Source organism: Hippocampus bargibanti, linkage group LG03 (genome assembly GCF_051943395.1).
Source record: "Hippocampus bargibanti isolate YZ-2025 linkage group LG03, ASM5194339v1, whole genome shotgun sequence".
Classification (NCBI taxonomy): Eukaryota; Metazoa; Chordata; class Actinopteri; order Syngnathiformes; family Syngnathidae; genus Hippocampus; species Hippocampus bargibanti.
The window spans coordinates 15,197,927-15,213,196 of NC_142736.1; the positions used below are offsets into that span (position 1 = coordinate 15,197,927).

Genomic DNA, 15,270 nt, shown 5'->3' on the forward strand with positions numbered 1-15,270 from the left:
GACTGGATTCACTTCTGGGCGTGTCACTTTTGTTGAGAGGTGCGGAAGCAGGTTAAGCAGGTTGTTCCCTACTTGAGTGCTCCTTCCTCTCACAGATTGACTGCTGAATCATTCGGGCTGATCACTCTTTGCAGATAATTGTTGCTCCAGCACCTGTTGTCCTCTGAAAAATCCTGAGATTAAGGTAAGGATTTACTGGGGAAGGTTTGATTTGTCTCATTGTGCAGGCAGAACAGGCTAAATTACAAAGAGTAAGTTCAATTGACACATTTTTGAAATATGTCACGGAATAAGATCTGAGTTATTATTTCAAGGAGGAACCAAAAAAATCCATCACAACTGAATTTCAAACATGTATGTATATGGATGTAAATGTTTTTGTTGTTGTTGTATTTGCAACTTTAGACGTCACTTTTTGAGGAGCACTAAGCAGCGCGAGTTATTTAAGAACGCTGCAATCAAATTACTGCAAACATATTAAGAAAAGAAAAATGAGCAAAAACAAATACATTTAATCAACTGTCCCAAATTGTGGCATTTATTTTTTTCTCGGGGAAAAAAAATCTTATAAATAAATAAATAAATAAATAAATAAATAAATAAATAAACGGCCAAAGGACAGCACGATGTAGAGTTAGCATATCTGCCGCACATCCAAGGCTCCCTGTTCAAATGCCAACAAGTTTGTCATAGTTCTGATTTTTCAGTCCAGTTAGTTTCATGTTGGGAGCCGATATTTACAGGCTTAAATATTGAACAAACTTACCAAACTCTTACTTCTGAAAAAAAGGTGAATTTATATGCTTGGTTCATATTCCACACATGTAGTATTGATCAGAATGCTGTGCTTAAACTTGTGGAGGCGCATACAAACTGTTATTCCAAGGGACAGTTTGGGTTTAATTTGTTGTGTATGATGTAAATAACATGACAACGGGTGAGGTTTAGGTGCGATGAGACATGATAATGATCATGATCGTAAACATGTCTCAAAGCTATCCACTGGCCCAGATTCCACAAAAATAAATGACACCCCCTGGTCTGGTCGCCCATCCAGGCAAGGAAAAACTGTAAAAATCGATTCAAAGCATTCTAAGCCTAGGAAGGTTTGCATTAGGCTGAAGCCAAAACCATGCAGGGTGTATCGTTCGTCTTTGCCAAATGCAGCTCGGATAGGGTCCAACTCAAATCCAACCCGAATGATGAAAAGCAGTGTAGAACATGGATGTATGTTCTTAAAAAGATTTAACAAAAAGCCATTTTGCCACATCTCATGAGTATTGGCTTTTCTTATCTTGTATAGTATTGTCTGCAATTTTGAGCAGCTTTATTGAGGTTTTAGGGACCATGAGAAACCCACCACTTGCCTTTAAAAGACTCCTGTGTCTCTGCCAACAAACGGTATGTTTAGTTTTGTTCTTCTCGAAATGTGTTATTTCACTGAATCTAGGGAAATATGAGGTGAATCAACAAAGTTTCACCACACGTGTCAGTAAAGACCTATTTGAAACAGGCAGTAAACTAAGAGTTTTTCCTTTCGGCGTGTGCCGAAGAATCGTTCAACATGTTCTACAAAGAGATCCTGTGGGGTTTTCAGTGTATAGGAAGAGATGAGAGTTGCGTCAGGACAACTTGTGTCTGCTTCAGCATGACAGCAATACTGTAGTACCTTATATCTGGATTAGGCTCCCTTGAAAGTGCTTTTAAAGGGGAAAATATATATTTTGTAGTTTGGATTTGAAACATGGATGGGATGGTGGTCGACTGATCAGACTGCATAGGTCATGGGTTCGATTCAGGGCCCGGTCCCACCTGTTTGGAGGTTGCATGTCCTGTTTTCAGGTACACTCAGGTGTATCTTCCACATTCCAAAGAAATGCACGGGAGGTTGATTGATCATTCCAAATTGTCCTTACGTGTGGTTATGAATGGCACTGGTTGTTGTTTGTCTGCGTGTGCCCTGCGATTGGCTGGCAATTCAGGATGTACCCCACCAACTTCTCAAAGACAGCTTGGATAGGACCTGACACATCTTGAGGATAAAGAGATTCAGATAATGCAAGGAAAGATTACCAGTACATCAATACAACAACCAGAAAACTCAGAACCTCAATTTTGCCGCATTTGATTGCCGTAATTGTAAATCTGTGTTGCTGCATGTGCAATACTGCATGCCGTTGTTTACAGACTAATATGATTAACAGTAGCAATAAATACGAGAATTAAGTATGTGAGTAAGTCTGCAATTAAGTAAGTATATAAGTAAGGAAGTAAGGAATAATACATACATACATACATAATACATTACAGACATACATTACATTTTAAGCGCCTTTCAAAGCTCTCAAGGACACTTTACAGTCTCAAATAAGCATAGAAAGAAGCAAGAAAGTAGGTAACTATGTAGAAAGCCAGCAAATCATTTTAATGTTGAGATGCTAGACTGAATTCTGTGAAAAGCAAATGGTAGTGTCTTAACTTGAGATACGGTTTGTGAAAACAAGAGTTATGTTTCACCCTATTCTCACGGCAAGTGCTCGTTTTTAATTATGGTATGAGGAAATTGAGCTCTTGTTCTGAAGTTTAAAGAAGCCCTGGATTTGTGTAATTGCTTTATTTTGTATCTAATTAAATGATCGATTGTGTGTTTTAGGGGATATCATAAGGAAGAAATGGAACGCAATTTCATCATCACCATAAACCTCCTGCTATGTCTTCACGCAACGTACCTGGTAACGCTTCAAAATGTATCGGATTCTCCTGCGCACTCAATTGATAAAGTCTGGTTGCGTCAGGAAAACCTTGTTACAGAAAAAGGAGAAAACGGGCCGGAAGGGACTGTGTCTGGCATGGGAGCAAGCAACAATTTCACCACTGAAGCATCGATTGAGGAGAATAATGTGGACCAGCTGGAGCAGAGTGAAAATGAAGCAGCTGATGATGTAGATATTGCCCTACCTACGGAGACTCCCACATATGCCAGAACAACGCAACCTGAACTATTGGATGGGAAAACAAACGGCACAAATACAGAGTCGAATCAAAGCACCATTACCGAAACAGAGGAGTTTGTTAATTCAACCACGTTTCCTGAAAACATTGATGATGATCCACTCATTCAAAACTCAACAATATCTCCTGGTATTGCTAATCGCAACGATATATTCAACACCACTTTGGCACCAGAGAGCCATGATTTCAATGAAAGCACAACAACAACAGCAAATACAACAACACCAGAACAGACACAAAAGTCAACCAACCAAACAGATTTGAACAACAAAAATGTGACAACCACTGCAGCAACAGAGATGAACACAACATTGGCAACATCTTCGTCATCAAACGCGTTGTCTCCAGAATCCACCAGTGAGACAACCGTTGTTACGAAAATACAGAGAGACAACTTGGGAGATAAACAAGTATCTTCAGGGAGCAGCTCAGATGCAGGTAGTGTTGCATTTTTAGTTGTCTTACTGTTGTACCTAGATTGATGTATTTATTTATTAGTTTGTTTTTAGACAAGAAACATTTTGTCTGAGGTCACTAATTACAATAGGAAATTTAAAATATGAAACCAGATTGGAAAAAAATGATGGATTTATTTCTGTATGTATCCCTACTGTCCAAGGAGGTGAGTATGTATGTATGTATTTATGTATGTATGTATGTATGTATGTATGTATGTATGTATGTATGTATGTATGTATGTATGTATGTATGTAGGTATGTAGGTAGGTAGGTAGGTAGGTATGTATGTATGTATGTATGTATGTATGTATGTATGTATGTATGTATGTATGTATGTATGTATGTATGTATGTGTGTGTACTTATTTATTTGTTTTTTTGTGTTAACAAACGCACTGTCTGAGGTCACTAATAATAGGAACTTGATTGGGAAAAAAATAGAAATGTGTATGCATGGACATAGTTCTATTCCTGTGTTTCTAGCATCAATATTATGTTGTAATTGGGACATAAAGATGAATAAGTAATGTGGGAAAAAACAAGCAACCATTTTTTTCTACAATGCAAGAAAATATCTATAAATGCTATGAAGGGAAAATAGAAAATGTATTCAGTTTAAAAAATGAGGAGCCTGTAATATTTCAAAATACTGAGAAAAAAATATCGGTAAATTTGTGATTAACGAATCGCAATGCAACATTAAGTTCTGGCACTTAATTTTGGTTTCTTGTCTAGCAGTTTACACTGGGAAGAAAAAAATAGGTTAAAAGCACAATGCATGTATCAATGAAAAGGTTTCTTCAGCCGTCATATGTACCTATTCGAAGGTGTCGGACGTTTCGTTTCTTATCCAAGAAACATCGTCAGCAAACTAAAGTCTTACTGGTTGTTTTATGCCCTATATATATATCCCTACTGTCCAGACATGGCGGTGCCGGACTCTGCTATGATAGGTCCATGCTCTCAGGTTGGGGGGAGCAGAGGACTACTCCCTGCAGGTCCACTGATTGTTCCTATTGTCTGATTAACGACTGGCCTGATTGCCCCATTTTAGACCTCTTCAAAATTGACCTTATTCTTCAAACATATGGAAACTGACATTATTCCCATTCTCCAAGGTCTAAATTAGCTAAATATACCAGTTATTGTGATCTTGGACCTTGGCTATGCCTCAAGAGCCATGTAATTTTATTGTTGACGTTTTTCAAAAATGCTGCAAACTTTGGGATATTATGTATTTATTTTCATTGTTGCTTTCCAGAGGTTGATGCTGTAGCATTGAAAGTGGTACCAAATGAAGGCTAATAAAAATTTCTTGCATATGATAGTAAACACATGAACACCTGTGTTAATTTTAATTAATTTTTTTTGTTCTTTTGACTTCAAGACGGCGCCGCGAGAGTGGCTGCCTTTCCAGCAGCTCATGTATTTTATTTTTCTACTTTCATTCCTTTCATCACTTCAATCAATTAATTTTGATACCACAGAAAGCAACAGTGGCATCAACAAGGGTGCAGGGACCTATCATAGGTCATGATAGGTCATGTCTGGACAGTAGGGATACATATATAGGGTATGATCGGCATAAATCTTGTGTGAAAAATTGTGCTTCCCTCCAGCATTTAAGTTGTGCATCCCTGATTTAGATATTACAGGCAAAAGGCGAACTCGGGGAATTTAACAGGCATATAATGCTCAGAAGATCAGTTTTAGGCAATGCATTTGGCCGTAACTCTAAACTCATTGTTTAAAAGCATAGAGTAGATATCACTGTTGCCTATTTCCACTGACCTCTATTAATTGAGATTTTCACAGGCTGAGGACAAGCATCCCTTCTGAAAAAGAAAAAGCTCGGGCTTGGGTTTCAGCTGTCGAATTTGCCTGAAGGGTCCTTTTAAAACTTCTTACTCAGCAGGAACAATGTTCCACTGTTATAGTGGAAAGATCCGGGGGGGGGGGGGCACGGGGGATGAATGAGTTGAAGTTCAAACGTACCTGCTTCACATGTACATAGGTGTATAAGATGAATTAAAATGATATATTTTTGATAACTGTGACATCAAATTGTAAAAAGTACAATCTAATCATATTAACCAATGTCAAAGGTTGAGAACATATCAAATGCACACATGAAAATGAAAACAAATTGACTTTCTTTCTAGATGTTCGGTCCCCACTCACTGTTTAAACTTACCTTTCAGATAAACTGTATTGTATATGGTGTGTAATAAACCCAAAGACTCTGCGAAAAAACAATGTAAAGATTGGCCAGGAAATTAAAAGCATAAAAAAGGAATGGATCCATATAAAAAGGCATCTTGGTCTGGCCATGAAGGAGCTGTGCTTTGGAAGCTCTGCATGACATCTCAGCGGGTAAAAACATCAGGCCATATGTCTGTCATTTTTTTGCCATGCAGCAGGAAGGATTAATGTTTGAGACACCTGAACTCAGGTCACAAAAGAGTCTCAAAAGGCTTTAGAAGCCCGCATTTTTACAAAGATCAATTACATCCCTTGTCCAAACCTTCAGGGAAAAACTCAGAAAAAAACACAATAGCAGGGGAAAACATAGAGCGAAACCTTGAGCAAGGAAGAGAGATTGATAGATCCCCGCTCTGAAAGGGCCAGGCTAAAATGGACGCACGTTGTGCAGCATTAATCATATCACATGCCGCGATACTATTATAAGTTAAACAGCATGATAGCCCATTTGATTAACTGAAGCACGAAAGTTCAATGTGTCCTGAGAAGTGGTTTCCTCTGGTCCTGTCGCAGTTGATCACTGCATAAAATTGTTGTCCAAAAATGTTAGGACTACAAAGTTCCAAAATTACTTTTTCCCCTGGATTAAATATGGCAGTGCGAACAATGTGTATTTGAGGATCAAAACACTCACCAGTATTTATCCATCCATCCATTTTCCGTACCGCTTATTTCTCATTAGGGTCACAGGGGGTGCTGGAGCATATCTCAGCTGTCTTCGGGCACAAGGCGGGGACACCCTGATTGGTTGCCAGCCAATTGCAGGGCGCACAAAGATGTACAATAGTCACTCCCATACTCACACCTAGGGACAATTTGGAGTGGTCAATCTGCCTGCCATGCATATTTTTGGAGTGTGGGAGGAAATCGGAGGACCCGGAGAAAACCCACGCGGAGCAGGGGAGAACATGCATGCCGCTCACCAGTATTCAACTCACTCTAATTCTATAACTGTTGAGATAGCCTGAAATGGATTTATTCTCAGTGTTTGACAGGCATGCAGTTTCACATGTACTGAATGAATCCAATCCATAGTGCGTACTAGTTGCTAATCCCTCAAGCCTGGACCTAAATTCCCAATGTTCCTATATGTTGAGGCTTTCGAAAAGGGTGTCTGGCATAAAACTTTGTCAAACAATTCTGAGTATCGATCTGAAGAATATCATGCAATAGTATTCCTGCCAATCGGCATCCTGAACCAACAGGATGCTGGTGGAAACAGTAAACTGGGATCACCTGGAGGAACATTGGGAAACGGGGTGGCTGTAGTTAAGCACTGGAAATTAGAGAAATCAATATATGTGCATAAATTTGATTGGATGAAAGGAGCAAAGTGAAGGAGAAGAGATGGCAAGAGTGGAGGTCTTTAAATACTTTGGGTCAGTTCACATTCATAGTGGTAAGGAGGTGAAGATATAGATCCAAGCAGGTTGGAACAGGTGGATGATTGTGTCAAGTGTGTTATGTGATAGAATTGTGTCTGTTATGATGAAGGGATGTACAGCTGTCCGATACATAGTTGAGGTAAGACGTGATGAACATCTTAGAGACACTGAAGAGGTGACAGGAGGCACAGCTAGAGGTGATGGAAATTAAGCTGTTGATTTTCTCTTTTGTCGTCAGATGCTTGGATTGGATTATAAATGAGTTCAGCAAAGAGGCAAAGGATGGCATGTCAAAGTACTCTGAAACTTATGCTGGATTTTGAAAGAAAAAGTCATTGTTAATATTCAATACAAGTAGCAAAGTGCCCAATGTTAGGAGGACAAGGTTGATATTCTGCTTGCAGATCAACTGTATCAACAAAAGCTTAAATATGATCAACCAGAATTGATCATCATGACGTTTCCTTAACCCCGTATAATGCAGTTGTGTGGAAATGCCGCTACAATGGAAAAAAAAAAAATATGCAGGTCACCTTTAATTCTTCAATTCTACATGCAATCCGCTTTGCCTCCCTCCCTCTAATCATGATTTATCTCATTCTCAAGAGTTGTCATCCGAGAGCAGCAGGAACAACCGGAATGAAGCGTGGGGGGCTGTATTGGGAACAGCTGTGGTGGTGTCCATTGTGGGACTGGTGGCATATTCCGTCTTGAAAAGACGACACGTCAAAGGTTTCTCACACAGGAAACTGGTTGAGGAGTTCCCCTCTGACCCTGGTAAGATTAAATACCAAATGATCCAACTTGATAAATCATTCAATATTTCTCAAAGGTTAAATTTGGGTGTCACACCAACACATATGTCATATATGTGTTGTTAATTGAAAAATATCGGTAAACAGCAAATAACAGTTCTATATAGTACAACAACTTTTTGTAGTAAGTGATAATGGTATTGGTATTTCTATTTATTTGTTATTTTTGTATCTTTTTTTAATTTTTGAGCCGCAGATTCAAAGAAATGAATACCGTATTTTCCGGTGTATAAGGTGCACCCAAAAGCCTTCATTTCCTTCAAAAGACGACCCTGTGCCTTATACACAGGTGTGCCTTATATGTGTAGTAATTTCAGCCACGGCTGTCAGTAGCCAGAAAACTCAATTTCCTGCCATAGAAGAAGTAGTGCATAACCCCAGCCTCTACTGTAGCACCTTATAATGTGGTGTGCCTTATACTGTATTCTTTTACATGTTTATATATTACATTTGGAAAACTTTTTAATTAATTTAAGGTGCGTTTTATAGTCTGGTGCGCCTAAAATATGGAAAAAGTTTGAAAATACACCATTCATTGAGGGTGCACTTTATACTCTGGTGCGCCTTATAAACAGCAAAATACGGTAGATAAAACAGATCCTCTAATAAAACAAGGCATCAAGTCCCCCGCCAGAAACCATGTTGTTTGCTCATAAGCAACTTAGTGTAGTAGTAGATTGGATTGTGTAACATCAAATCTATAACAGCAAATATGGACTTTACAACGAGAATTTTTAATGACTTCATTTTTAAGCATTCGTTAATATTTTATTTTCCAGTTCTGAGATTGGACAACAGTGAACCTTTGGATCTGAATTTCGGCCATTCGGGTTATTATAACCAGGGACTACACGGAGACAACATTCAAATGGCCGACATTCCTGAGCGCCGGACAATGTAGACAAACACATGGACCACTCAACTCTCCTGGGAAAAACATATTACAGGACATTTGGTGAATGACACTACCATATTATCTTTCTGTTGAAGACATTTTTGATCAACTGTGTGCCACCATGAACTCTACTTTGAATTGGAATCACTGTGTTTTTCAATCTCATTCACTGCCAGACATTTACAGACCCACCTACACCCTATCACATGAAAAGATGATTAAAAACTATGTATATATATATATATATATATATATATATATATATATATTTGTATGTACCTGGGATTGACTGACTGGATTTTTAAATGACAAATATACTGTGTGTCAGTGACAATTCATGAGTTTTAATCGCCAATAATTATTTTTTATTCATACCTGTGGCCAAAATATATAGCTTTTTAAATTACAAATCACTACTTATTTTTCCGGGTGCCCCAGCTTCCTTTCACATCCAGAAATCATGCGTAGTAGATTGATTGAAGATTCGACTTTATCCATAGGTTTGAAGATGAGTAAATGAGTCTTTCTCTCATTGTGCCCTGTGACTGTGGTGAGTTTCCAGTGTGTACCTTGCCTCTCGTCCAAAATCATCTGGGAGATTATCCAATTTAGCCATATAGAAAATAGATAAATAGATAAACAAATGTTAGGCCTAGATCACGAAGCTAAAGTATATCAGATGTGGTTGTACTCAGAGAGCTTCATTTTTGTGTGTTGTTGAGACATGACTTTGCTTTTATTCGGATAATATTCGGAATGCATTCGACAATGATGACAGTTTTTCATGGCATGCCACCTGGAGGATCAAAGGTCGCGAGGATTCCGTGTTGGTTTTTGGCCTTTTCACAAATTCTTCAGATTCTCTTCTCTTTTGATGATTTGATGAGCCGTGATTGACCAGAGCATATGAAATCCCTAAATTCCTTGCAATTGCACTGTGAGAAACATTCTTAAACTGCTGGACTATTTGCTCAAAGCCTTTTCCTGATGCTCATTTTATCCTCAATAAAGACACTCGCCGGATTCCCATTGAGCTGTTCACCTGCGGTATGTCCCAAATATGGGTTTCATTCATCAATTTTCCAGTCTTTTGTGCCGCTTGCCTCAGATGTGTTTGGAACTTGTGCATTGTGTTCATACCTATGCTATGCTAGCTTTGCCTCTTTAACAGAATAGAACAAGAAGCCAGAACAAACAGTCGTGACATATATATTTGATTTGGCATGCTGAGGGCAATAGGTAGTAAAACTAAGTCAGAATGGCAATAAAAGAAACTAATATTTCAGGTGCTTGTTGGATTCACACACAAGTTTTGGTATTCCATGAAGTTAAATAGTTGGTTGTATGATAGCTGCAGCGATATTAAATCTTTCTAAATTCTATGTCCTCTACGTGTCCAAACAGAGAGATGACTTCTTTTTTTGTATGCAGTGATGTGGTGCACCTCAGAGACTTGTGGCACATCCCCTGCAGCATACCAAGCACAGATCGTGAAATGCACAACAGTTTCAAACTTTTTTCAATATCATTGTTATTCCTCCCGTGAGATTTCTTTGACATTGAGTGACAACCTTCAGCAAGTATTGCTAATCTGAATATATTTTGTTGTACTTGGGGTGAATAATGTTTTTTTTTTGTAAATTTTTGATAGCCGGTCAATCAACATTTTATAATTCCAGATAAATAAAAAAAATGTCACATCTTTATTTTGTATTTTTTAATACTAGACGAGCAATCAATGTGTTTTGATTTTGATTGATATGCACCATAGTTTTTGTGAGAACATCCACCAGTAACTCAAGGTATATGCAACTTTTTTTGAATAACATTTATTTGTGACACGTCAGCATTGTCCCAATTCTTTTCCCCAAAATCTGACCATAATGAATCAAAGAAGGACTTGATGACACAATAAAGGGATACGGCACTGTTAAAAAACTGATGGAGGTTTTGGATGATTGTTACTTGTCTTGATGTTCCTACGCAAATGCATACCCATTTTCAGTTTGAATGATTTGCTGTCACTATACAGTATGTATTGTTTCAATCCAGAATAGGTGTTGTGTCGGTCAAAATGAACTGAGGTTGTTACATCACTATACCTGAACTTCAAAACACAGAGTAGCCTTCAGGCGAAAATCCACTCATGTTCAGAATCAGAATCATCTTTATTGCCAAGTATGTAGAACACACAAGGAATGTGTTTCCGGTAGAACACGCTGCACTGCTGAGACCTATTCGGAGGAGAGGTGAAACGTTTTTTAAAACAGACAAAGCAGTCCAGATTAATTCAATACATTGACAATGAAATGACTTCCAGTTCTGATAATATCCATAAACAGGGAATGTGTGGTATTTGTTTTCCACTTGCCTAAATAACGACCACATTTTATATCAAGGTGAATAAACAAAATATCAAGTCAACAGTCAGTCAGGTAGTGAATCAACATCCCAGATTGGATTATGTTGGACCTTGGAAGTTCCAAACTCCACAAAAAAACAAGTTTCAGGAAACACACTTAATATGTTAACCCAACAGAATCACACACTGAGCGGATTTGTTAACTTTACAACAATTAAGTAAAGCCGCCCCCGGCCCACCGTCAACTTCACCTGTAGCTGCACCTGCACCAACTCTCACTGTGGCCTTACCCTCCCTGCCCCCTCTCACGACCAGCTCTCCACAACCAACATCTGCCCTCCCAACCGTTGCCACACCCTCAGCCGCCACTCTGCCTCCTGGTTCCTGCCTGTCTGTCACAACTGCGCAGGTGAGGAACCAACTGAGGAGGATGCAGGTGAGGAAGGCAGCAGGTCCGGATGACATCAGTTCCCGACTCCTCAAGACCTGCTCCGACCAGCTGTGTGACATTGTCCAGCACTTGTTCAACCTGAGCCTGAAGCTGGGCAGAGTTCCACAGCTGTGGAAAACGTCATGCCTGGTCCCAGTGCCCAAGATTGCCAACCCCAAAGAGCTCAACAGCTACAGACCGGTGGCGCTGACGTCTCACCTGATGAAGACGCTGGAGAGACTCGTCCTCGCCCACCTGCGACCGCTGGCAAGCTCATCGCTGGACCCGCTGCAGTTTGCCTACCAGCCCAGCATCGGTGTGGAGGATGCCATCATCTACCTCCTCCATACGGCGTTGCTGCACCTGGAGAATGCTGGGAGCACGGTGAGGATCACATTCTTCGATTTCTCCAGTGCCTTCAACACCATCCAGCCCAGTCTACTGGGGGACAAGCTGCAGCATGCCGGAGTCGACCATCACCTCACATCCTGGATTACAGACTACCTCACAAACAGGCCACAGTACGTGAGGGTAAAGAACTGTGAGTCGGACAGGCTTCTCTGCAGCACCGGAGCGCCGCAGGGAACAGTCCTGGCTCCATTCCTCTTCACCCTCTACACCTCGGACTTCAACTACAACACCCCAACCTGCCACCTTCAGAAGTTCTCTGACGACTCAGCTATTGTCGGCCTCATTACAGAGGGAGACGATAGGGAGTACAGGGGACTGACAAAGGACTTTGTGGACTGGTGCCAGCAGAATCACCTCCAGATCAACACCGGCAAAACCAAGGAGCTGGTGGTGGATTTCTGCAGGAAACAATCGTCACCTGCACCATTGAACATCCAGGGTTCGGACATTGAGAGGGTGACCTCCTACAAGTACCTGGGTGTTACTCTAAACAATAAACTGGACTGGACAACAAACACGGATGCCCTAATCAAAAAGGGACAGAGTCGCCTCTTCCTCCTCAGGAAACTGAGGTCTTTTGGAGTTCAGGGGTCACTCCTAAAGACTTTCTATGACTCTGTGGTGGCATCAGCCATCCACTATGGCATTGTCTGCTGGTCAGGCAGCATCACCACCCGGGACAGAAAAAGACTGGAGCGCTTTGTCAAGCGGGCCAGTTCTGTCGTGGGCTGCTCGCTGGAATCTCTAGAGGAGGTGGGCAACAGACGGACGCTAGCTAAACTAAAAGCTATGACGGGCAGCCCCTCCCACCCCCTCCTGCCCATCCTGACAGCTCTGGGTAGCTCCTTTAGCCAGAGACTATTACACCCGCGCTGCAAGAAGGAGAGGTACCGCCGCCCGTTCCTACCGACTGCTGTCAGGCTTCACAATTCCCAATGATCACATGTGAAAAAAAAAAAAAAACTGGACACTTGTAAATATGGGTTGTTGCAATATATCTAAATGCATCTCTTGATTCTGCACTATGTACAGTCTTGTTTATAGAACGGTTTTTGCACATCTACATTTGCACAGTATACAGTTGACATTTTTATTTTGTTATGCTTAGAATATCTTGTTTTCTATCCTTTCACTCCCACCCCAACCCCATCCCTCTTCAATTGCTGCTGTGGACTGCAAATTTCCCCATTGCGGGACGAATAAAGGTATTCTGATTCTGATTCTGATTCTGATTCTGAAAAACGACCTGATGCCCCCCCCCCCCCAAAAAAAACAACAAGAACAATCGATTAGGAATGTGCTGTAAATTGACTGGGTCAAGGACCTGAACTGACGTTAAGCTTCTTCAAAGCTCGCCTGGTTTTATTTTCACAAGTTCAATCGATGCATTTGAAAGATGGCACATCCAATCCAATTTGTTTCCCGTTCCGAAGTTTATTTTGGTGCACGTGAGCAGCTCAACAGTTCAGAATGAACAAATCTGGTAGGTTTGGATAGGTTCATTTTCTCCTGAGTCAAATAATTTTGGAATGGAATTAAAGGATTGCTATTTAAATAGAGCAATTAAATTTTCAACCATTTATAACAAAATGACTTTAAAAGTAAAAACCCAAACACGTAATTGTTTTTATAATTAGATAAACATTTACAACAATATTTCACCTCAACAAGTCAATAGAATATGCTTTTACTATTTGTCAATGTGTGCTTTGTGATTGACTGTCAAGCGGTTCCCAGTGTACCCTGATGCACAACGTTAGCTGGGCTCCAGCACCAAAGGATAAATGGGTCTGATAATGGATAAATAGCTCGATGCCATCCGTTTGCCAGGCATACAAAGATAAAAATAAACTCACTTTCACCGACAGACAATTTGGAGTGTCCAATTAACCAACCGTGCATGTTCTTGCGATGGAGAGGAAACCTGAGTAGCCAAAGAAAACACACATAGGCCTCTGGAGACCATTGAATCTCCACAGAGGCCGGCCGGGGTCCAGAATCGAACTAGGGACTTCTGCACTGTGATGTTAACGTGCTCGTCCATCGATCCATTTGCTGTTAAATAATACATAACAAATACATTATTCACTTTTCATTCTTCTTCACGTCCGTTTTTTTTTATGCCTCACACTCGACTCGCAAGACCGCCTCTCGAGGGACAGGCCTGTGGCACATACCAGTGCACACATGATAATGCACTATAGCCATAAAAGTATGAATATCAAAAGGTGCAAGAAAGAAATAAAGCAAAAGAGGGTACTGTTAGCTCACATAAATTCCCTGAATGCTGAACACTACAGGCTTAAGAACCAGCATCAAATTTATTGGCCAAATATGTAAAAAAAACAAAAAAAAAAAAAAACAGAAAAGACGAGGAATGTTCTTTCCCAGTTACAAGCCATCCAAAGGAACATAAACAAAACACTAACCAACATGGGAGGCAGAATGGGAAGCTCAGTGATTCACTGATCGAAAGAAAACAATAGGAAGGAAAGAGGAAGGAAAAACAAACAAACAGCTAACTTCAATCATTATCCTGAAGTGGTAGTGTGATTTGGGCCAGTGTGAAAAAATCAGCACATGTATGTTTCAAAGACAAGAACAACACATCTCGACATTTGACATCTATTCAATAGGAAAGATTACTGTCCGGCATGATAGGGGCCTCACAATCAGACCAGCGAGTGGCTCATCAAAAAAGTGCTACAGTTAATCAGGCTGCCACAGTCTAGAGAAAAGAGGAATGCGACGCAAAAGTTAATATTGCAGGGCATTTGTTTTCGTTGTTTGTTTATTTCAAGCACCTGTGATTGAAGTACATGCTTTATGCTTCACTATGTGTTATTGTCATATTCCAAATTATCGATCATCGATCACTTTTGAATATAATTTATTTATTTAATTAATTAACTACACAATAAAGTTGCACTTTACTACACTTCATTATTGTTTCATAAAATAAAATCATTGCTTTCCTGATCTAATCCCTGAGATTAATTTGTGAAAAACACTTCTGCTCAAATTATGTCATACCAGTCGTAACCTGTACACCACATGTGCATGTATGCTTTTGTGATGCATTATTAACAAATATACAAGCTTCAGACAGTTATCTGAATGAAAGCAGGGGTAGGTTGCATTTAAAAGCAAAAGAACACCGTAGGCAGTTCGGTGAGGGCAATTGTCGGGTTAACTTGTTCTTTCTTCATGCGCCACTAAGTGCTGCGCTCTGCAGGTTAA

The 15,270-nt window shown here is 40.1% G+C and overlaps 1 protein-coding gene across 2 annotated transcripts; it reads left to right on the plus strand.

Annotated features, from left to right (window-relative positions):
• The first annotated feature begins 50 nt into the window (after nucleotides 1-50).
• LOC148900453 (uncharacterized) lies at nucleotides 51-9,856 on the plus strand. 2 transcript variants are annotated; one of them, XM_088992164.1, is made up of 5 exons: nucleotides 51-184; nucleotides 2,654-2,732; nucleotides 2,796-3,450; nucleotides 7,724-7,894; nucleotides 8,712-9,856. In XM_088992164.1, exons 2-5 carry the CDS (start codon nucleotides 2,673-2,675, stop codon nucleotides 8,831-8,833), a joined length of 1,008 nt encoding a protein of 335 aa, XP_088848290.1. In that variant the 5' UTR covers nucleotides 51-184; nucleotides 2,654-2,672; the 3' UTR covers nucleotides 8,834-9,856. The 2 variants fall into 2 exon arrangements, with proteins under 2 accessions (XP_088848290.1, XP_088848289.1); XM_088992163.1 differs by having other exon boundaries at nucleotides 2,654-3,450.
• Nucleotides 9,857-15,270: the final 5,414 nt, after the last annotated feature.

Bases quoted from the DNA above. Each gene is read 5' to 3' on its own strand.
- LOC148900453 (XM_088992163.1), top strand. From the start codon at position 2,673: ATGGAACGCAATTTCATCATCACCATAAACCTCCTGCTATGTCTTCAC. The intron at 3,451-7,723 runs GTAGTGTTGCAT...CTCATTCTCAAG, and splicing joins AGGGAGCAGCTCAGATGCAG to AGTTGTCATCCGAGAGCAGC. The intron at 7,895-8,711 runs GTAAGATTAAAT...TTTATTTTCCAG, and splicing joins GGAGTTCCCCTCTGACCCTG to TTCTGAGATTGGACAACAGT.